The 22314-nt window shown below is 48.3% G+C and overlaps 2 protein-coding genes and 1 non-coding gene across 4 annotated transcripts in view; 1 reads left to right on the plus strand and 2 right to left on the minus strand.

Annotated features, from left to right (window-relative positions):
* Positions 1–336: 336 nt before the first annotated feature.
* Positions 337–409, minus strand: TRNAM-CAU. Its single transcript has one exon. It is a non-coding gene; the product is annotated as a tRNA-Met (tRNA).
* Positions 410–9024: 8615 nt separating this feature from the next.
* Positions 9025–17859, plus strand: MAP1LC3B (microtubule associated protein 1 light chain 3 beta). Its single transcript, XM_032700918.1, has 4 exons — positions 9025–9173; positions 11752–11807; positions 14147–14253; positions 16270–17859. Exons 1-4 carry the CDS (start codon positions 9134–9136, stop codon positions 16442–16444), a joined length of 378 nt encoding a protein of 125 aa, XP_032556809.1. The 5' UTR covers positions 9025–9133; the 3' UTR covers positions 16445–17859.
* A 147-nt stretch (positions 17860–18006) lies between these two features.
* Positions 18007–22314, minus strand: part of ZCCHC14 (zinc finger CCHC-type containing 14) — a 53160-nt gene continuing 48852 nt past the window's right edge. For both annotated transcript variants that reach the window (XM_032700916.1, XM_032700917.1), the window contains one exon: positions 18007–22184. In XM_032700916.1, the coding sequence (XP_032556807.1) occupies positions 22129–22184 (56 nt within the window). In that variant the 3' untranslated portion in view covers positions 18007–22128. The remainder of the gene's footprint in view (positions 22185–22314) is intronic.

Here is a 22314-nt window from a genome sequence, read left to right on the forward strand (position 1 = left end):
GGGACCGCCCACCGGCGCGGCGCCACCAATCAACACCGCCTCACGTGGCCGCGCCACGCCCCCGCCGGCAGCGCACAGTGCGCGGCCGCTGTTCCCCGGCGCGACCCAACCAGCGCGGCCGCCCCCTGGCGTGCGGGAGGACCGAGCGCACGGCGGGGCCGGTGCCCGGTAACGGGCGTGCGCCGGGGCCCGTTCCGAGCCCGGGGGGCGCGTCCCCACCGCCCCGGTCCCGCCTCCTGCTGCAATTCCGTTAAAAAAAAAAAAGATACAAACACTCCCTTCTCTTGGGAAAACCTTTCTGCTGGAGGGATAAAAAAAGGAGGAAACCACCATCTCTGCCCCGTGTGAGGATCGAACTCACGACCTTCAGATTATGAGACTGACGCGCTACCTACTGCGCTAACGAGGCTCCTCGATGAAAGCTGCCCCGTGCACCGTTTTTCTCCCTGCTCCGCCGGGCTCTTCCCAGTGTTCTTGTTGTTGTTCTCGGGATACTTCCTGAGAAACCTCTCCTTACAAAACGTTCTTTCTCTGCAACAGACACCTGTTTGGGTTGTTTTGTTACGTTTTCTTTTGCCTTTTTTTTTTTTTTCCCCAAATGCCAGACCTCACATTTTGTGCAAATGCCTCCTGTTTCCCGTGCTGTTCCACAAAAAAGGTCTTGGGTTTTGGTTTTGGGTGTTCGGTTGGGGCTTTTTTTTGGAAATGGCTCCTTTATTTCTATGTTGTTCTGCAAAACAGCTGCAAAGCATCCTTTGGGGTTCCTAAGCATCCTCATCCAGCTCCACTGGCCAAGAATAGGCTGAGACAGCTGCGCTGACAACATGCTTGCAAGGAAATCGAGTTGCTTCCACATAATTAACAAAATTTAGAGCCAACCTCGTTTGCCTCCCTGCTGTGAAGAGTCACTGTTCGACTGGGATTTCTGTGGTGCAATGAGCTCCCCGTGCTCAGGGAGTGCTCAGCAGAAGAGGGTCCTCAGCATTGCCGGCAGAAATGCTGCCCTGAATCCTAATGGAGAGGCCTCACCCCCAGTGAGGGTCCCACGGCAGCAGTCGCCATGACAATGGAGCCATGACAAATACCTAAATTGGCAGAAGACAGGAAAACAGACATTTAATTCATGCAGAAAGTCTGCAAACCTCACCCACGAGAATTGCTGCAGGGAGGGAGGCCGTTCATCTGCAGAGCAAGGAACTGACAGAGGATGAAGAAGGAACAGACCGCTGGACATCGTAGAATCACAGAACTGTCTGGGTTGGAAGGGAGCTTAAAGCCCATCTAATTCCACCCCCTGCCATGGGCAGGTACACCTTCCACTAGACCAGTTGTTCTAACCTGGCCTTGGACACTTCCAGGGATCCAGAGGCAGCCACAGTTTCTCTGGGCAACCTGTGCCAGGGCCTTACCACCCTCTCAGGGAATGATTTCTTCCCGATATCCCAGCTAACCCTGCCCTCTGGGAAGCCATTCCCCCTTGTCCTGTCCCTCCAGGCCCTTGTCCAAAGTCCCTCTCCAGCCCTCTTGGAGCCCCTTTAGGCACTGGAAGGGGCTCTCAGATCTATTCTCCAGACTGAACACCCCCAGCTCTCCCAGCCTGGAAACAGAGCAGAGGGGCTCCAGCTCTCAAAGCATCTCCATGGTCTCCTCTGGATTTGTTCAAGCAGCTCCATGTTCTTCTTACTTTGGGGAGCCCCAGAGCTGGACACAGAGCTCCAGGTTAGATTTTATGAGTGCAGAGAAAAGGGGAGAATCCCCTCCCACTGTTCACACTGCTTTTGAGTCCCACCAGACAAGATGAGACGTTTGAGTTGCGCTGGACAACCCAAGGATTTTGCCAAGGGTCTAGTGGGCAGCTCTGGCTGTCAGGGGGAGAATCCCCTGATTTCCAAGGATCTGGATAGCCATGCATATGGGGCAATCACATGATGAGTCCGGGTTTCCTGGCTCGTGGTACAAACAAAATTGCTACAACCCCAGGATGAGTAAATGCTTCTTACAGCCTGAGCCTCTGCATTCCTCGCTCTGACACTGCCCACGTGCAGAATGATGATGTCATTTTTAGTAGTGTGCTAATCCTTTGGGGCCTCAGAGATGGACAAATTTAGTGCCCACATTTCTGATTAAGTTACAAAGAGCTGTTCCAAGCATCTAAAACAAGGCACATGGACCATGAGTCACCTAAACCAAACATCAACTCTTTGGAAATACATCTGTAGCTGTTTTCCACCTATATGGAATCACATGGCTTTCCCCCCATGTTACATTACACTCTGTTGGTACTCAAAGGCCTTGTCATGTCTGTTTGTTTAAGATCTGATGGATTAATGGAGAGGACAGGGAAAAGTACTGATGGCAAGGATTTTAGTGTGAATGAAACAAAATATGTCCTTGGTGACATTGCCCCGAGCAGAAACTCAGCAGTCTAGAGCACACACAGGCTTTTCCCTCATCTTGGTTCTATTTTTATCTGAACCTTATTCTTTCTCCTTTTCTTCCGAATGTTCTTGCTGTGCCTAATCACCTTAAAGCTATCTCTCCAGTCCCTCACCCACCTGACCCCCATAACCTTATCCCACAGTCATGGCTCCGTAGATGCTGAGCCACTGCCCCATCTCTCATCAGTCAGACTTCCCCTTGGCCCACTGACCCCCTTTCCAGTCCACTCCAGCAGAAGGCAGGACAATACAGCACAAATCCATGCCAATTCCCACGGAGCTCCATCGCACCATGCCTATTTCCTCCAGATAAAGAAGGGGAAAAGTCTGCCTGGCAGTGCCCATCTCTATCACACACTGATGTCAACCAGAGCCCAGCAAAGCCTGAGGCAACGTGACAACTCTCTCAGGGTGACCACATTTTCCCTTCCTATGGAGCAGAGTGAGGGAATCCCAACCTTTCATCATATCAGAGAGGAGAAACAATCACTGTCTCCACTCCAGGTTTCAAGTCCCAGACAGAAAAGGTTTCCAGTGCTGTTCTGGTGGAGCATCACACAATAATTTTGGGCACAGAGCAAAGGTCCTCAGGTACCAGAGGGCTGAAGAGCTGGTGCACAACAGGGTGGTTATAACTGAACAGAACTTTCAACTTCAGTGTCTACCATGCTGTCATCAAACTATAAAATTGGCACTTTCTTCTCTATGTTACTGAATCCATTATCTGAGTCAGCCAGCTTTGTTTGTGACAATAGAGAAAACAGGAAAAGTGCACTATCATCATCTCCCATCCTCTGTGGCACTGTCTGAGCACCTTCCTTTGAAAACACTCCCAGAGTAATAGCCCAGAGCTTTCCAGTGCTGCTGTCTCAGGCAGGCAGCTTGCGGCCATTACCACAGGGCTCTTGAAAAAGGATGTACCGAAAGGGGAAATGTTATTGTTTCATTTCCCTCCAGCAATTAAGGAGCTGATGCAGCTCTCACTGTAGTCAATTAGTCCTCACACTCACTAAAGGGCTTTGGATTGGTCCCAAAGTTAGTGTCCTCATTTTCTGTAATCCTGGAAGTGTTTACGCCTTCCCAGGCTCTGAGTGGGGATGAGCCAGCTGATGGCACATCCAGCCAATAATAACCTGAACAGCTAGGAGAGAATTATTTATTTTCCATTTGGCAAGAGGGACAGAAAAGCATGGCAAGGCCCGCCGAGACAGATGAACAAACCCTCTCTGCAAGCCCTGTTTGCCACACAGAGTATTTGCAGCATGTTTTTTTGGCACAGGCCTGCACTGCAATTTCTGCTTCGTAATAAAAAACAAAAGGCTCCTCCTGCCTCCTAAAAAACTGCCTTCATCTTTGGAGGCAGGACACTTTGAAGAGAGAATATTTCAATAGAGAGGCCGAAGAATTTTGCTTTGGTTTTTGAAATGTGCACATTTTCATCTCAGATATTCTTTTTTTGCTATTTTAAGCTGGAAAACATCTCTTCTTGTTCTGAGTCTATGATTTCCCACCTTCTTACCTTCTGTCTGGACATTGATTTCAGCAGATTTTGCAGGATAAACAACAGTGGACAGGCTGGGCTCTTCAGGGGAAATCCAGAGCACTGCAGAAACACTGTTGATGACTCAGGAAGTGGTTTACAGCCTCCTGCTTTAGAGTAGAACTTGGTGCCCTCTCTTTACTTGGCTACCCACTGCCAGAGGGCAGGGTTAGATGGGATACTGGGAGGAAATTCTTGGCTGAGAGGGTGGTGGGGCCCTGGCACAGGTTGCCCAGAGAAGCTTTGGCTGCCCCATCCCTGGAAGTGTCCAAGGCCAGGTGGGACAAGGCTTGGAGCAACCTGGGCTAGTGGAAGGTGTCCCTGACCATGGCAGGGGGTGGAACGAGATGAGCTTTAAGATCCCTTCCAACCTTCCAACCCAAACCAATCCATGATTCTCTGATTTACAAAAGAGGGTATGATCCTTCTTCAACACACTGTCCTTCCAGTGAGGAATCAGTGGTTCTAATGGTCATGAATGCTTGGAATCACCCACTTTTTCAGCACTTCTACCAGAAGCAGTTGTTGTGCTTCCAGCTTTGGCCACGGTCCAGCCTGAACAATTTAGCCCAACACCTTCAGCAGCTTCATTCACAGAAGCATTCCCCTGCTCTAAAGGGATCACAGGACAGGCAGTCAGGAGTTGGAGATGATATTACTGGGTCGGGTGCTGAGCAATGGTTGTGCAATCCCAGACAGCTCACGGAACCTCTGCACGTGTCCTCCCATGTCAGTATGGAGGGTGTTTGCTGCAGCCACAGGCTACATAGGACTCAGTTAATATTTGAACACGTGGGGAATTGCTTAAATCCTGGGAATATTAAAAAGCAGCGGAAGACCTTGTTACCCGCTGTGTTATTCCACAATTTCCCTGCTCTGCCTCCCCCGCCCATGCTGTTGTTGCTGCTGGCCAAGAGGTTAGTAGTATATAAACATGACTTATTGTTGCTTACACCAACTGATTTACTGTGTTCCCTCGTGAAACCAACGTCTCCCTTTTAGAACTTGATCCTGAAGCCAAGAACCGTTGGCTGGAATAGCAGGAACAGCAGGAGCTGATGTCAGAGTTATGGTACATGGCAATGCCTTGGGCAATACTTTGCGCAGGGGGAGTTCAATGAGTTTTTAGCCAAAAATTCTACGAAAATGATGTTTTTGTGATGACAGGGCACACATCTGTATGGTAGTTTGGATATATCACCTAAAAAAGTACGTCTAATAATCTTAAACATGTTATATTCCAAAAGGCTTGGGAAATATGTGGTCAGATAGAGGAGAGAGACTTCACTTTTCTCAAATTACACTTTTCTTTCCCAAAGTAGAGAGATATTCTGTCATTCTCACCACTTCTTCCTAGAGTTCTCCTAACTCAGGAGGTGAAATTTGAAATTTGGGAATTTGTTCATAGGGTAGCCACCACCTTAAGGTAAATATAAGATGAAAATTTCTCAGAAGAGTTAAGGCAATGACAATGAAAACAGTTCACGACAATTGGATTCTGCCTGCAAATCTCCACTAGCAGCTGGGTAATGGCTGCACACTGTTAAAAAAAACAAACTCACATTAATCTTTAGCTGAGCTCGATCGATAAGAACAATTTGTGAGAAAATAACCTGAGGGGAGGTATTTTGATTCAGGTTGAAATGCAAGTTATTGTCAGCTCAGTGTCCTTCCTTTTACTTTATGGGGGGTTTCTCTCCATGTTTCTGGTGCATTTAATACTGCTGACAGCTGCTGAGCTCACAGCCCCAGCCACTGAGTGCTGTCTTCCAGAAAGGTGCAGCACTGCGGAGGAACAGCTTCATCTGTTCACTGAAAAACCCTCTTCAGTCCCGTTGTACCAGAGAAATGAGGGGATGGTTTATAATTCTGAATGTGAAATACACTCACTTCATTGTGAGGCAGCTGATGTGGGGAAAAAATAGGAAAAGTGGGAGTTTTTCCCCAGGGAAATGCTGTGAATATCATCTAAGGTTTGCAGTCACTGTTCATACTGGCTTTTTAACAAAAAAACACCCCAACCTTGTGGAAGATAGAACAGTTGGGAAAACCTGGGGTTTTTTTACTTAACATTTAGTATAGCCTGGTGTAGACAGGAGGATCTGAGCTGGAATCTGAACCCAGCCTGTGCTCTAACCTGCTTTGTAAGTTTGGGAAATCACATCTCCTTTGCTTCCTGAAAAACTAGGGCTGACAGGGATTGCAAGAGATTATTTATCCCATCCTTCTCCCTGAGATAAGAACGATTCTCCCTGAACTCTTCAGAACAGATGTTTTACTAATTTCGTGTTAAATAAAAATATCCAAAGGTGATTATTCCATTTTTTTTCCTAGGGAATTTGTTCTGGTTCTCAATTATTCTTACCCTTAACCCAATGCCTAATTTCTATCACCATTTCCAAGATGTGTAAGCTCATTATTTCTCGTCCTAGTCCCACCACATGCAGAGAAGAGCTAATTCCCTCCTGCTCTGCAGCAACCTTTTGCATATTTGAAGAAAATGCAATGTCCCCCTTCAGTTAAGTCTCCTCTTCTTCAGCCTAAATGCTTTGTAAATTGTTCTAAGGCCAGGATGAAAATGCTCTCTGGCTCAATTTTTAAAGGGCTCTGTTCCAGCGCAGTCACTGAGTCTGAAGCAAAAGCATTTTCCGAAGCAGCATTTTCTCACTAGGGATGGGGAACTGTGCTGATCCCAAAGGCTATGTCCATGCTGTCATTCCAACTGCTCCTAACACCTTCCTCAAATCCAGACTCGCCAACTGTCTGTGCTGTCGACACGCAGACATGGGTGAAGGCTGAGATGAGGAGGGAAAGGTCAAACGGGTCTCGGTGTGGATCTAAGTTTCCTTCTCACAGTCTCTGCGGATTATTTATGAGAGGAACATGTGATAGCCCAGCCTGTCAGCAGATACTCTGATTGTGGCTCTCCCCAGGCACCATATGGATGCTTTCAGCCGGAGCTGCAGCCCTGCTAACAGGCGGTTTGTGGATGCAAACCACCCGACACACAGAGCTCGGAATTGTCAGCCCTGGCACCAGGACTCACCTGTACACCCCAAAAAGAACACTACATGGTTTTTACCAGGGCTCATCCTCCTACCTTTAGCCCGTAGAGATGATTCTGAGAGCATGGCAGAATTTCCTCAGCCTGGAAAATGTTTTTTTTTTAAAAGGCAGACATTTAAATAAAGAAGAATCCTGTTAACACAGAAATTTGGGATTGCTAGTTTAAGTTGCAGATTTATCAGCCTTCTGCTGATCATCCACATGTCTCACCTGTTATCCCTGGACAGTGATGTGATGGACAGACCATTCATACACCTTAGGGCTCTTTTTCCTTGTTAGTCACATCTTTAATGGCCTCATAATTATACACCACCGGAACTGTATGACCCTGAATCACAAAATTAGGTAATGAACACTCATTCCTGCGTGGAGCGCAGCTTCACTCCAACTTCAGTGTTCATCATTCCACCCCAAAAATGCAAAATCACTGCTAATCTCCAAGATGGTTAGAAAACTGTCCTCCCTGTAGTCCTAAGGATATTGCCAGCTGCAGCTTCCTGTCCCTTGGATTGTACAGGAAGATTGTGCGGTCCTATTGCTGCAAAATCATCCTTAAATTTCAAAACATGGTGCCAGGAATGTATGTGAGAGAAAGAGGAAGAAAAAGAGATGCAGCTGAAAGGCTCCAGCCAACAGCTTGTGTCAGAAAGCTGCTAAGGAGGAAACAGTTGGGCAGTTTTAATCTCAACGCGGAATCTGCGACTGAAATTGTGATTTAATCAATTCCTCACAAACCGCACAAGACTGGGTGGTGGCTTCCAAGAGAACTGAAACACCTGCTCCTAAAATGTTGTTCCCCAAATGTGAACTTTACCATACACTCATGTCAGTGCGATGGCAAACTGATGGCAAATCATTAAGAGCACATGTTGTTGAGGGGGGACATAGTGGGCCACTCCAAGGTGGTCGTGGCTGCGTGTTCATGGAATTGTGAACTAACAGAATACCAGGCTGGAGGGGACCTCAAGGTCCAACCTTTCTTGGCAAAAGCACAAAATTACTGTGCTAGACAAGATGGCTGAATCTGAAAAGTGTCCAACATTGGAGAATCCACCACTTTCCTGGGGAGATTATTCCTTTTTGTCACTGAGTGGGGACACTGTCAGGGGGGACACTGAGGCAGGCATGGCAGTGTGTCACTGAAGGGGTACGCTGTCCAGGTGCTCTGATGCGGCCATGGCTGCGCGTTGCTGTGGGAACACACTGTCAGGGCACTGAGGCAGCCATGGCTGTTGGTTCCTGAGGGGGGACACTGTCAGGGCGCTCTGAGGTACCCACGGCTGTTCATCACTGACGGGGTACCAGTGCTGGGACGCTGTGAGGATGCCATGGCTGTGTGTTGCTGAGGAGGAACATGGCAATGTACTAAGGAAAGACACCATCAGGGCACTGAGAGAGCCATGGCTGTGTGTCGCTGAGAAGGGACACTGACAGGGCACTCTGAGGCAGCCACGGCTTGGTGTTGCCAAGGAGGCACATTGAGGTGGCCATGGCTGTGTGTCACTGAGCAGAGGGCATGCCAGAGGGTAGCCACGTTCCTGGTGCTCTGAGGTGGCCATGGTTGTGTGTCGCCAAGGAGGAACACGGCCTGACAGTGCGGTGGCCATGGCTCTGTATGTTACTGAGGTGCGACGCTGCCAGGGCACTGTGAGGCAGCCATGGTTGTGAGTCACTGAGGAGGAACATGTCAGGGTGTTTCAAGGCAGCCATGGCTGTGTGTTGCTGTGGGGATACGCTGTCAGAGCACTCTGCCGTGGCCATGGCAGCGTGTCACTGAGAGGTGACATCGCAGGGCACCGGGGCGGCCATGGCTGTGTGTCACTGAGGGCGAACATCGCAGGGCACCGGGGCGGCCATGCCCTGGCACCAGGACCGCCATAACCACTCACTCCGCAGCCCCGGCGGCCGTGCCCGGCCCCGCCACGCTCAAGATGCCGGCGGCGGCGAGGCGGGGCCCCGCGGTGACGCGCGGGTCAGCTGACGGCCGGGCGGCCGTGGCGGCGGCGGGGGGCGGGCGCCGGCACTCGGAGGTGTCGCTGCCGCCGCGCAGAGCCACCGCCGGGCCGCGCCGAGCCGAGCCGCCGCCGCCATGCCCTCGGAGAAGAGCTTCAAGCAGCGCCGCACCTTCGGTGAGCGCCCCGGGGGAGGGACGCGGCGGGGAGCGCGGGGGGAAAGGCCCGCTCCGCTCCGGCCCGGCCGGGCTGCGGGGGCGGCGCTGGCTGCGGGAGGGGGGGAGCGGCGGGGTGGGGAGGGGGCTTGATGGTGGGGGGAGATCCCCGGGCAGCCCCTACTGACAGCGGGCCCGGTGCCGCCCCGGTGTCCCGGCCTGCTCGGGGCTGAGACCGAATCAAACTCCGGCCCAGCCTCCGCGGCTTGTTTACCCCGCGGACACCCCGGCAGTTGGGGCCGGGGGGGTTCGGGCTGTCGGGGGTTGAGCGGGGTGTGCGATGGCAGCATTGCCGTGCCGGGGTGAGCTCCGGGCTTGGCGTGGGGAGAGCTCCTCAGCACATCATCCACTATCGACTGCAAAACTCCCAGGAGCCTGGAAACATCCTTGGCGTGTGTGCCAGGAGCTGGGCCTGCCCTTCCCTCCGGTGTCTGCTCAGTGTCCGGCGGCCTCTGCGCCAGTGGCAGCGGAATTAAAGCTCCGCTCGCAGTCGGTGCTGGCGCGGGGTGAGGAATTCTGTACCCGGGGAGCTGCGAGGGGACTGGGGCGTGGGGCTCCTGTCTCTGCGTGGTTACCGAAAACCAGCAAGGCATCGAAAAGAGCTGTGTAATGATGGCTGGGAAAATGAGATTAGTCCCTTTCGAGAAGGAACAGCCTTGATTAGAGCGGTGCCAAGGCTCGTGTGTGTGCTCGGGATGGGCCCAGAGCAGTCGGAGGGCTCGGTATTGCTCATGTGTGTCAGTAAGGTAGGCTGGAGCACTCCGAGGGTAACAAGAACTGGCAGCGTAACCTATTTCTGCATCAACTACGAAATCCCGTACGTGAGATGGAATTGGTAGAAGTAATTGATCCAGATTTTCCTTTCTTTCTGCCTTTGGGTTAAAGTCAAGCTGCTTAAGAGAGCTTTGTGATGTGCCCACCCTTGCCCTTGCTGTGCTGTAAATGCGAGCTATTCCCTGCATTGAAGCGGGGAGAATTTTGATCTAACAAAGTCTGCGTTTATGCTGCCCCCTTTTTTGGAGCTTTCCAAAACTGTTGTTGACCCCATCGCCTGTCAGCAGCCTCTGTGGCAGGTATTAAGTTCAGCTAGGATGGCAGCCAAGCAGTTGCCACTGCAACTAATGTCGTCAGAGAACAGTGTTTATCTGTGGCTGACTGAGGCCTGATTTTGAACATGCCGCATACAATAATCTCCATGATTTGTCCGGTTTATGTCCCTCCTCCTCCCGGGAGTTCTGCTAAATAACATTGCCAGGACCAAACCTGTTTCAGCTGGGAAGTTAGTCCGACCTCTCTGCACTTGCCAGGTTGATGGTTGGTCTCACTCACTCCCCGTATCTCTTGTGTTTCTGGTTAATCTTAAAAAGTATTTTAATGAGGTAGAAATCTCTGCCCTTGAAATGTTCCTGCTGGGCTGTGGGAGGGTGGCTCTGAATGTGGGATGTGGGGCAGGGTGGCTTTCAGGTGAAGGCTTTGCATGCTCCTTGCCTTAGTTCTGCTTGATTCACCTCCACCTTCAAACCGTGATTCACATGAGTTGCATTTCCTCGTGAGAAGGCACACGGATGTATTCCATGGACATAAACATGGACTAATGGAGACTGATGTTATTGCTGAGTGACGGGATGGGCAGTGTCCTGCTATTAGCATTCCAGCAGGGAGCTGGGCTAAGTGCTTCTCTGCCCTGAGTGGCACTTCTCCCCAGGCAGGTGTGTGTTAGAGCCGTGATGCAACATTAAATCATCTCTCTGAGAGCTGTTTGTAACGTGGAGATGGCCTGGAAAGCCCGGTCCCACTGAAAACAACTGAAGGGGTTAAAATTGAGTTCACTGAATCTGAAAGTAGGCAGGGGATACCAGCAGCCTCTGAAAGTAACTGACCTGTTTACTCTGCCTCGTGTACTTTAGCCCGGTTCATGATATCTGTTCTATTAATATTTCTGTCTGAGGAGAGGTGAACTTTATCCTGAAAACTGGCACAGAGAGGGGCAAAATGTCCAGGTACCCCAGGACCTCCAGCAGCTCCTGCAACAATGGGTGTGGCACAGTCAAAATAAAACCTGGAATTCAGTAACAGGAGAGTACACGGTGAAAGCTGACCCAGCCAGGCTTCGGCCAGTCCTGGGACTCGGATAATTGTTGACCATTTCCTCTTCTGGGATCTCACAGAAATAGCACGGGGTATTTAGGCGTTAACTTGGGTGGTGTAATTTGAGGCCATAAATTTATGAGGTGAAATATCTGCCTCAGTAGGCAGAAAGTGAGGGGACTGGGGAGGAAACGACCTCTTTTAACACTTTCTAGGAGTGCCAGGCAGGTGCACACAAAGCTTGTCACTTTGGGTTAAAGAGCAGAGGATCAGCTGTCACAGGAGAGGTTGTACTCCTGACAGCACTGTCCCATTTGGAAACTGCTTTGCCTGAATTTCCTCTCCTGGGTTTTCCTGACATGCAGTCCCTCTCTTCAGTGCTGAGGAAATAGGGAATAACAGCATTAACTGGATGCTTAAACAGATTTTTTTTTTTTTTAAATCTCTTGCAGAGCAAAGAGTGGAAGATGTACGACTGATTCGAGATCAGCATCCAACTAAAATACCAGTAAGTTCAGTTCTTTCTATTTTTCCCTTCAGTTTCCAGTCTCACGTTCTTTTTAGCAGTTAGAAAAGGCTGTTCTGAGGAGACCAAATGAAAATGTGGCTGTTCAGGGTGGTTAAGCCTGGGTTTCAGGGACGTTCTCAGAGGAGTAAGTGGCAGCCAGTGTGGTAGAACAAGGTGCTCGCTGGGGAGGGGGGAAGGGGGTTTCCGGTGTGTTACAGTTTTGTGTTGTAGAAAACCACACCCCAGCTGAGCTCTGAAATCCTCCTGAGTGCTCATGAGCTCTTCTCTCTCAGTGGTTTTCTTCTCCAAAAGAAGAGTCTGCACAGATTCATCAAGAAGAATACACAGAAATATCAAGCCAGCTATGGATTTGATCAGAAGCCTGTGTTGAGAAGGACAGAAATGCTTTTCTTCTGGGAAATGGGGCTGTGCTTGAGGTCTCCAGGAATGCTTCTGGGCTGTCAAACTCCTCCAGCTCTCCTCACATTGGACATCAGCTCTCACCTTGTCACTCTTTAGCTGGTCAGCTCCAAATGCTGCCTGAATTTGTATTTTCTTTATGGCATCCTCAAAATTAAAAATGCAAAGCATATCAGGAAGCAGAAGGCATGGATTCTGTCACTGATGAGTTGTTCAGCAGAGAGAACTTAATTGGACCCTCAGCCTTTGGCTCTGTGGTGAGAGCTGGTGATCCCTGTGTGTGGAAAGTCTCCTGTGAACCAACTGCTGCAAACTGTCCACGGTCCCTGAGCAAGTTCACTGACAGGAGCCGTTGTGGAAACAGAAACCAAAAGGTTTCCAGCTTTCCTTTGGCTCCAGACTCCTTCACTTCGGAGCTGTCGCTGCTGCTTTGCTGTGCACTTGGGCAGGGGAACAAGTAGTACTTTATAGCAGAGATTTTCTGACTTTTTTGGAATGTTTTATTTTCCCAAAAGGCACTTTCCTAACAAATCTGCTTCCTGACCAAAATTGCTTTTTCACTCACCTTTCACAGCCCACTTGGCCAAAGTCCCCAACTCTGACCACAGATTGAAAGCTGTTGATTTATGGCAAAACTCTCATTTTAGCTCAGCCATGGAGTTAAAATTGCACAGATTACAAGTTGCATAGATTACAAGCAAAAATTCCAAGGTACCTGAGGAACTTGCTGGAGATGTGGTGATGCCAACTCCCAGCTATCCCAGGGGCCTGCTGGCATCCCTGGAGCCTTGCTGGGCCAGTCACTGCCTCGTTATTGTCATTAGCAGTTCTGGATGAGATAAGATGGCAATGTCACCCTAGATAGTAAATCCTTCCTGTGCTGTCAACATCCTTCATTCTGCTGTTGGAAATACCTGTTGGTTATGGTCTAACTTCTTAAAAATAGTGTGGTTTTGTTTTCCAGAATGAGCCAGCATTTATTTAAACTGATGTAAGGATCTTTCTCTGATATAATTAAATTGGCTCAATGTCTCTTCACCTGTGCAACTTTTTAATATCAACACAGCCAGACCCCATGAGCATGGAAAGGGTCCAAATGACTGGTGTCACGTAGCTGCTGTTGATTTAAAACCAACAAACCCCACGTGGCTGTGGAAACAGGAGCACACGAATCCTGAGATCATTTTTCAAAAGCAGGAACTACATTCAGTTGCTGGGCAGGGTGTTCCTTAAATTGGGAAATCGGCAGTTTCTCTGAATTAAGTAGTTACTGCATCACAATCCTGACAGAATTACTGGTTCCTAAACATGCTCTCTTGAGGAAATTCTCTCCCTAATTTGGAGATTTGAGGGTTTATACCCTTCAAAAGTAGCTTTTTCTCGTCCATTACAGTAACCATGGAAGGTGAATGGAATAGCAGAGTCATCTGGAGGTGCAGTTCTTAGACATGGCCTGAAACTGGAGAAATCCTGGGGAAAACTGCTTCAGCTGGCAGACTTCCCCTGATCAGCCATGGCATTGTGTTAGAGCAAAATGGGCTTGATCTTTCCTTGGATTTCCTTGTTGCTGGGTAATTCAGTGCTGGATTAAATGATTCCAGGAAAGGAACTGTTCTAAAGCTGCACTGAAGCTGAGGGAGTGTGCTGTAAAATGCCTGTGTGCAACCACTCCATGCAGTGACTCTTGCAAACAGAACAGAGGAGCACGTGAAGATAATTTAATTATCATAAGAACATAAATTGTTTACATTAGAAAAGACCTTTAAGATCATGGAGTCTAATTGTTAATTGTTCCTTTTCAGATTTGAGATGCTGCATTCACAAATGAAGGGAGATGGAGCTTGGAGGGGGGAGATGAGGGCACCAGACACTGTTCCTGCCTTTCACATCTGCTCCTTTCTTTCTGTGTTTCCTCTTAGGTGATCATTGAAAGGTACAAGGGAGAAAAGCAGCTTCCAGTTTTGGATAAGACCAAGTTCCTGGTGCCGGATCATGTCAACATGAGCGAGCTAATCAAAATTATCAGGTAGTATGCTGGGATTTCAGTGGGAACTGCACTGGGATGCTCTGTGAATTCCCCACCAGGTGTATGCACTTGGGAACACTAAATGGAAAATTCATCTACTGAGCACTAGGACAAATCCAGGAGAAGGTGCTTTTCCTTTAGCTTTCCTGGAAAAAAACTACTCTGAAAAGAGCTGAGCTGTTAGTCTGCTTCCAAGAGAAATAACTGGTTCCCAGAGCTGTAGGAGGGAATCTGGGGCTGTGAATCCCTCTCTAACATGGGTGCTTCTGGCCCAGGGCTCCAGCACTTCCTGCTTGGCTATTTTGGGATGTTTTCTCAGTGTTCTGCCATGGAGACCCCTCTGGAGTGCCTGCCTCTTCCCACCCACTGGGAAGGGGAGTTTGGGCTCGTAGCCAAAGCTGCTTAGGGATGCTGTTGGCATCCTTTGGGAAAGGAGGCTTCCCTCAGGGACAGTGCTGAGGCCTGGAAAACACCCACTGAGGCCAGTCTTTCTGCCCTGGCTGTTTGCACAGAGTGGCTTGAGTTCAGCTTACAGGAAAGGCTAAAGGAAACAGCCTCGATGTGGAAGTTGTGTGGTCAGAATTGTGGTCAGAAGTTCTGGTAAAGTGCATTTCTGCTGGCTCAGCAGGACTGTTGGATCAGGAGTGGTAACTGGGAAGTGAGCAGAAAACCAGGGGTTTTATGTTGGTCATGGTATGGCAGGAGTTGGTTTGTGGAGGCCACAGGCTAGGAAAACTGGGAGTTGTCCAAAGTGTCCAAACACAAACTGTCACAAGCAAATCCCAGCTCCTACATGAGTAAGAAAGGGAGATGGGGTTTTGGAGGCAGGAACCAGGTTGCTCGAGTCTTCCACAATTTCTCAGGAACATGAAAGGCCCTGGGCAAAGAGGTTAACTGCAAGCTGAAGGATTTTCCCACCTTTTTTCTTTGGCTTTACTGTTAATAGATAACTTGGTACCAGCTAGACTTGGGCCTCAGCCAGCTCCAGTGGTGCACAGCAAAGCCTGTCCTTCCCAGCCCTTGGAAAGCTGCTGCCTTTCCTCAGCCTGCTGTCTCTGGAGTGATTAGAGCCTGGTTTTGGAAGAGTCCCTGTCCAGGGCTGTGGCTGGAAGCTAAATAAATCCTTGTTTCCAGCTGCTGCTGCCTCTCAGCAGCGAGTGCAAGCAGCAGGAAGCTCTTTTGATCTGTTCTTTCCTCCTTTCTTTGGTTGCAGCTCCACATACCCTATTTCCTCTTGCTCACTGGGTTAATCAAGTGGTAAGAGAGCCCCTCTCTGCAAACCTGCTCTCCGGGAGGCAGTTTAGCAGAAATACTCATTTCCCCCCAGCTGGAATGATCAATCCAAGGGAAACCCAGAAATGAGCTGCTCACTGTGCCAGGCAGTCTGTGCAGCCTGTTGCTCTCTGCCCTTCCCACGATGCTTCTCCTGGGAGGGAGGAGAAGAGGGAGCAAGATGCTCCAAGGTTAAACTCAGGCTGTTACAGAGCTGGTGGCAAAGTGAGTTAATTTAAAAGTTTCCCAGGGTTTTGAAAGGAAGCTCTGCCCATCCTCCCTCCCCATCTTCCCACGGATCTCTGGGTTTCATCCCAGTGAGATGCTGTTGAGCTGCAAGCCAGAGGTCCTGCAGCGTGTTTGCTGGTTGTACTGGGATCACCTGGGCCAGGAGTGCCTGTTCCTTGTCCCTCCAGTTCAATGCCCTTGTGGAACATCACTTTTCCCATGAGTAAGGGCTCTGTCAGTGGATACGCCTGACTGGATTTAGTGGATGAATTTAGTAGAGCTTTGGGGTGGGCAGCAAATTCCTCCTGCAGGGGCAGGGCTGGGTGGGAACATCTAGGGAAAAGTGTGGAAGGGTAGAACCAGATGAGCTTTAAGGTCGTTCCAACCCAAAGCATTCCCTGAATCTACGATTCCATGGGACGATCCTGCCGCTGTCAGTGTCTGAGGACTGTCCTTTGTTAAGGCGAGTGGAAATGCTCACTGTCCCACTGCTTCCCCCTCATCCCCCTTTCCCAGGCGACGCCTGCAGCTGAACTCCAACCAGGCCTTCTTCCTGCTGGTGAACGGACACAGCATGGTGAGCGTCTCCACGCCCATCTCCGAGGTGTACGAGAGCGAGAAGGACGAGGACGGGTTCCTGTACATGGTGTACGCCTCCCAGGAGACCTTCGGAGCGCGACCTTCCGCCTAGGACATGCCTAGGAGCGGCTGCTAGCCTAGGAGTTTGGTTGACCCTTGGCCATCACCCCCACTCTTCCCCACACACCCCCCAGGGAAAGAACCGGATGTCACCTACGCTCTCAGTCCTTTAGCATAGTCTCGCTTTAGCAGGTGTCTCATCTCACCTTGCCTTGTTTGTGACTATTAAACAGTACAGACGAGCACCTCCAGCTTTGAAACCTGCTGTTAATAATATTCCACACAGGCACATTTCCATTTCCGGACCTGCTGAAAGGAGCCCAATTGTGCATGTGACAATTGCAGAGAAAGGGACACTCAATTGACTTTTAACAAGCAAACAGGCACCAGGGAGGAGCTAAAGTGTTTCCTGGGAGTTTGCTGCAAAATCTCCCTATGATTCCTTAAATTTATTTTTTTTTTTCAAATGGGAAGGTTTCTCATGAGAGCAATTGCATTTTAATGTTCCAAAGGGGAGCTTTGTCTTCTGCAGCTCCATCAGACTTGTGCTGCAGGGAGTTGAGGCAAGTGCTTGGGGTGAGCTGGGGGAGGACAACTCTTTGTGTCTCCGGTTTTTGGGCACCGCACACTTGGGGCGGTGCCGGTTTCTGGAATATTCATACCAAACACCACAGCTTTATTGTAGTTTTAGGAAGTGTCTAATTGTAAAATACACAGCTGGACAGGTAACTTTGAAATAAACTCCAGTCTGTTACAAATTTCCAATCCCTGTGTGTTCAGTGAACCACCACTGTTCATCTGAGCTGGCTTCCAGTGATCCATATGATCATTCCCCCCCAGCCTGGAGGTTTGCCATTCCCTTGCCTGGGGGTCAGGGAGAAGCAGCTCAGGCCCGGGAGTCACTGTCGAGAGCTGAACAAATGAATTTGGGCATCACTGGAGCCTCCTGCCACTTGCACAGGGTTGGGAAGCTCCTGGTGTTCCTCGAGCAGGGAGCAGGCTGTGCAGAGGAGAGTTATCCCGTAGGACAAACCTGTGTTTTCCTCTAGTCGTTGTCAAGTGAAGCGTAGCGGGATGAGATTCCCGGTGTATCCGGTGTGTGTGCACTAACTCTTGTGTCACTGGGAGCTCACGTACTCTTAACGGGGGAGAGAAGCAATACTACTGCGTCTGGCACTCACCAAGTGTACACGTTGTACCTACTACACGTTGTACCTACTCCACCTCTTTGCATGCATCTCCTTCCCAGGGCCTACTGCCCATTTTTTATTGTCCTTTGTGTTTTTACTCCGACGTAAACTTTTCGATGCAGCTTGTTCTCTGTTTAGTTCTGTTCGTGTAAGAACTTGTTTAACTCATAACTGACCGTACTTGTAATTACGACGTGATCGACTGATATTCCTGTACAAATGTTGCTTTTTTAAAATTAATACAGTGCTGATATGGATGGATTACATCCCAACTTAATTATGGCTTGCGTGGTTATTCCTAGAACTTTCTGAAATGCAGGGACAGCAAAATAATAAAAGGAATGAAAAATAATTCCCTGATCGCCAAGCTGGAGAAGCCCCCACACAGCTGAATCCCCTCTAAATGAAAACCAATGCCAAGGGATTCTGTTTAACTCTTTATTTTCCATACATTAAATTTACTCAGATAAAAACATTCTAAAAATGTACAATTTAACTTTTAACAAAGTATAATAAAACATAAAAATCCCAATACCAGAATACTGGACATTTACAATTCAAAATCAAATTAGCTGAATATTAAATATTTACAAAACTATTTAAAATATTTATAAAGTTACATGCAGAATTTTGTAATACTAGAAGTGATCGAAGTAAAAGAAATGGCTCAAATGGAGCAGGAATTTCCTTCATTCCTAATGGAAAGTTATGTCCAAGAGAAGCTGTTAATCTGCACTTGAAAACACACGGGATTTGCTTTCTGCTTCAGTACCAACACGGTTCTTGCGTACAACAGGAAAATTTAAGGGAGCAAACGGGTAATTCCAAGAGTTTATTACAAGAGCTGCGGGGCCTCAACCAGCCAAAGTGATTTCTACTCTCACAAAAGCTCCATTACGTGGATTTTTGTCCAGATTTGCCCACATTCCTCCCATTTAACAGGTGTTCAGACTACCCCGGGCCCTCCAGCACACACACAGCTGAGGGCAGTTGGATTTTGGGGAGGAGCGTTGCTCTGCCAGTACCACAGCCCAGTTCATCCCAGGGCAACTCCACACGGAACTGGCCAGCGAGGAATCGGAATTTGGGGGGATAGCCAAAGTCTGGTGCTGGACTGATATTTTCAGAAGTCTGGCGCTTCATTTGCCAAGATTTAATGACCGTGGTATGAAAAGGTTTCACAAAAAGCTGAGTGTGACAGAGCTGGTTTGAATAAAACCAGTTCTGATAAACACAGAAATTTCAGTAACAGTTTAAATGTAATTTTAAATAAAAGAAGGGTGGAACCCTCTGACCGATACCTTAGTTCCCTCCTTCCTCTCCCGCTGCTGGGGCAGAGCCTGGCATATTCATCAATGCTTCATTTGCAGGGTGGGGAGGAGCTTGCTGAAAATTCCATCCTATTTCGAGTCCTTCCATCAGCAAATGGAAAATGCAGCTGAAACTGCCCTGCACGCTGCTCTCTCCCCTGGGAAGGGCTCCTCGCTGACTTCTCACCTCCCTGCAGGGAGATGACTGGGGATTCCTTTCCCTCTCACACTGAAAAATCATTCCTATTCCACAGTGAAATCCATTTGGAGAACTAATTCTTTTTATATATGTAGGACAAAGATAGGACTAAGTAACATTCTTTGAAATCACCATCTTTCAATGTACAAAAATAGGGTTTAAGAACTGGTTCCTTCAGGCAGGGCAGCTGGAACTACTATTCCAAACCAAACTGCCTTGCTTTTTAGGGTAAAAAAGATGGATTTGTGCCTTTTAAGAACAGATTAAGGATTATTTTATGGAACTAAGGTGCTCTGTTCAGACTTACCAACTTTGGTTGTTCTGGGTACAAAGTGAAGGGTGTTCACTGGCAGGTCTGAAGCCACAACTCGCTGGGATTTAGGGAAGGCTCTGAGGTTGCTGCTGGCTCACCGAACTTCTCCCTCTGACACTCGTGTTGCCTCCAGGTACTTCTGGATTTGAATTTACTCTAAAACCAGACCCAACCGTTCCAAAGCGTAACCCAAACACACCCACGAGCCACTTGAAGAAACATCAGCCTTAACTTTACACAAAGGAAACAATCCCAAAGGAAGGAATGAAACAGTTTGCTGGAAACATCAGCCTTAACTCTACACAAAGGAAATGAACCTAAAAAAAGCTCTGGAGAAAGGAATGAAACAGTTTGCTGGACAGAAGTTCAGTTCTACAGTCCTTTTGATATGATTTCAACTCTGTGATGAATCTCAGACGCGACTGTGCCCGGCCTTGGGCAGTAAAACAAAACACAACTAGTACAGAAATGACCTTTTTTTTTTTTTTGCTGTTGTTTTTTTGCTGTTTCAAGAGGGTTTTTAACACTCACATGTGTGTTGAAATACAGTTTCTTTAAATACAATTTTAAAATACTGTTTAAAAAAAGTGAAAAAAAATAATAACAACGTTAAGTTTGGCTTTCAGCACATGTTCCAGGCCACTGGAGAGACCCTCAAAGCTGCACATCGTAAACATGGAACTGCACATTTCCTCAGGCGTGATGCAGTGGGACAGACTGTTCCTACCATTGTCTCGAGCTCATTAAGGCAAAGTAAATTGCATTGTCAGTTTTCATCCCTTTAGTGTTGTAGGTCTGAAGGTTGTTCGGGGGAACACAGGGAACGTCCTCGAATGCAGGCAGAGCCAACAGGGAGCATGAGCTGGGCTGGGAATACATAAATCAGGGGGTTCTCATTGCATAGCAATAACAATTAACTTTTTTTTTGTTTAAACCAACTGTTCTGCAAATTTGGGTTTTGGGTTCCCCCAAGCTGTGAGCTGCAGGTCCCTCTCTGGGCCAAGTGTGGGTTCTGCCCACCCCACGTTCCCTTGCCTCTCCTGACGCTCATGATCCCACCTGCCTTCCCGGCGAGGCTGAGACCACCCTCGGAGAGAGTGGGACACAAGGATGGCCCAGAACATTCCTTTCCTATGACAATGGCCCAGGGAGGTCTGAACTCTCACCCCCCTCACACAGCCCCATCTCTGCACCGCTCCAAACCCTCCTGCTCCGAGAGGACTTCCCGAGTGAGAGTCACTGCGCCACTACAAATCCTATGGATTCATCCTGCTGTGGTTTAGAAGAGTGTAAGGAATACCTCCAAGTGTAAACAAGGCTTCAGACTTTAAAGGTGTCTCCCAAATTACAGGATGCAAATATCTCTGTCAGGCATTTTTAAAGAGAAGGCCTCACCCATTTAATGCCATCAAATTCCCGGCGGGAGCCATGAGGATTAGGATCTTCTTTCAACCAGACAGGACCAAAGTGTTTCAAATTAGCAGTTCGAGATGGGTTTGGCTTCCTCTCGAGTCCCAATTTAGATTTGTCACCCACAAATGATGGACTAAGTAGTTTAACACCAAAGCTACTCATCTACAACCTACTGCAACGAAGGAGGCCGACAAGAAATCCTTCCAAGTCTTGACAGTAATGAAGTTTTACTACCTTTTACATGTTTGACTCCCACCTCTCCTGAATCCTGGGGTAGGAGTCAAAGGGTATTATAATATAAAGTAAAGCAAAAGCTTATAAACTCTGCTGCCAGAGTTCTTGGTTTGTTTTTTTTTAGGATGGTTTAAAATTCATTTACAAAAGCAGAATAATAAGGTTTCTGTGAAAGAGACCTATATACAGTAACAGGACGTAAAGGTTTTGTGTATTACAGGAAAATATCCTTGAAGCCTTTATGACTCTGGAGTCTCTGGGACTTGGACCCTTGGAAACTAAGTTTATTCCAGTGCTGGGAACCCAGCACTAGATGGTAATAGGTGAGACAATGAAGCACAAGTTTGTTTCCAGAAGGAACCGAAACTGTCGTGTGTGTTCTTTTGGAAGGGAAAGGAGATATTTTTTAGGATTTTTATTGTGGAATTAAGTCCCATAAGCCTGCTGGTGCCAATTTGTAAAGGTTGGAACTTCTTTGCCTCTTGCACTGGTCTCAGAGTGACACTGTCTGCTAAAAGTGCAGAAAGCTTGAAGAGTTTTACATTCTTCTGTAGTGCAATCCTTAAAAATCCCAGAGATTAGTGCCTGATCACTTTTGAAAAAAAGTAGACATTTTACCTAGCCCAGGGGTGCCAAAGTCCTTCTGGCCACTCCTACCTTCCGCCTCCAGCTTCCACCTCCAAACGGAGCTGCCCTGGAAAAGTTTCACCTCAGAAAGTCCACATATGGCAACATTCTCCAGCTAAAAAATGTACATTGGATGTTGTACTTGCAACAGAAATGCAGCTGGACAGCTCCACCATCCATCCACCCGTCCATCTGTCCCTCCGTCCGGAACGCATCGGTTCGAGGACACGTAGTCAGTCAGGAGTTCCAACGAGATCCAAGCTCGAATTTGGCAATAAAAACTGGGTTGGATGCACCCCTAAGCTAGATTTTCTACCTAGTCTAATAAAGTAAAGCACCTTTGGATTAAAAAATACATTAAGCTTAACAGCAACTGGACGTCTCAGTTTTGCAGTTCAATCTCCGTCGTTCTCCATGGCTTTTGGCATCTTTGTGCCAGGTGGGAAAACATCAGTCTGTGGAGTCCAGACTTTCAGAGGGAGGAGCATATTTCAGCCTGAACGTACCTGGGGAGAGGAACAGAGGAATTAAACATCAACCTTCCACATCTGTTACCTCTCAGAACTTCCCAAACCAACCTGCTGCTTATTAGCCATGGAATGTGGTACTGGAGCAGAACACGGCTTGGATGGAGTT

This window comes from Chiroxiphia lanceolata, chromosome 13 (genome assembly GCF_009829145.1).
Source record: "Chiroxiphia lanceolata isolate bChiLan1 chromosome 13, bChiLan1.pri, whole genome shotgun sequence".
Classification (NCBI taxonomy): domain Eukaryota; kingdom Metazoa; phylum Chordata; class Aves; order Passeriformes; family Pipridae; genus Chiroxiphia; species Chiroxiphia lanceolata.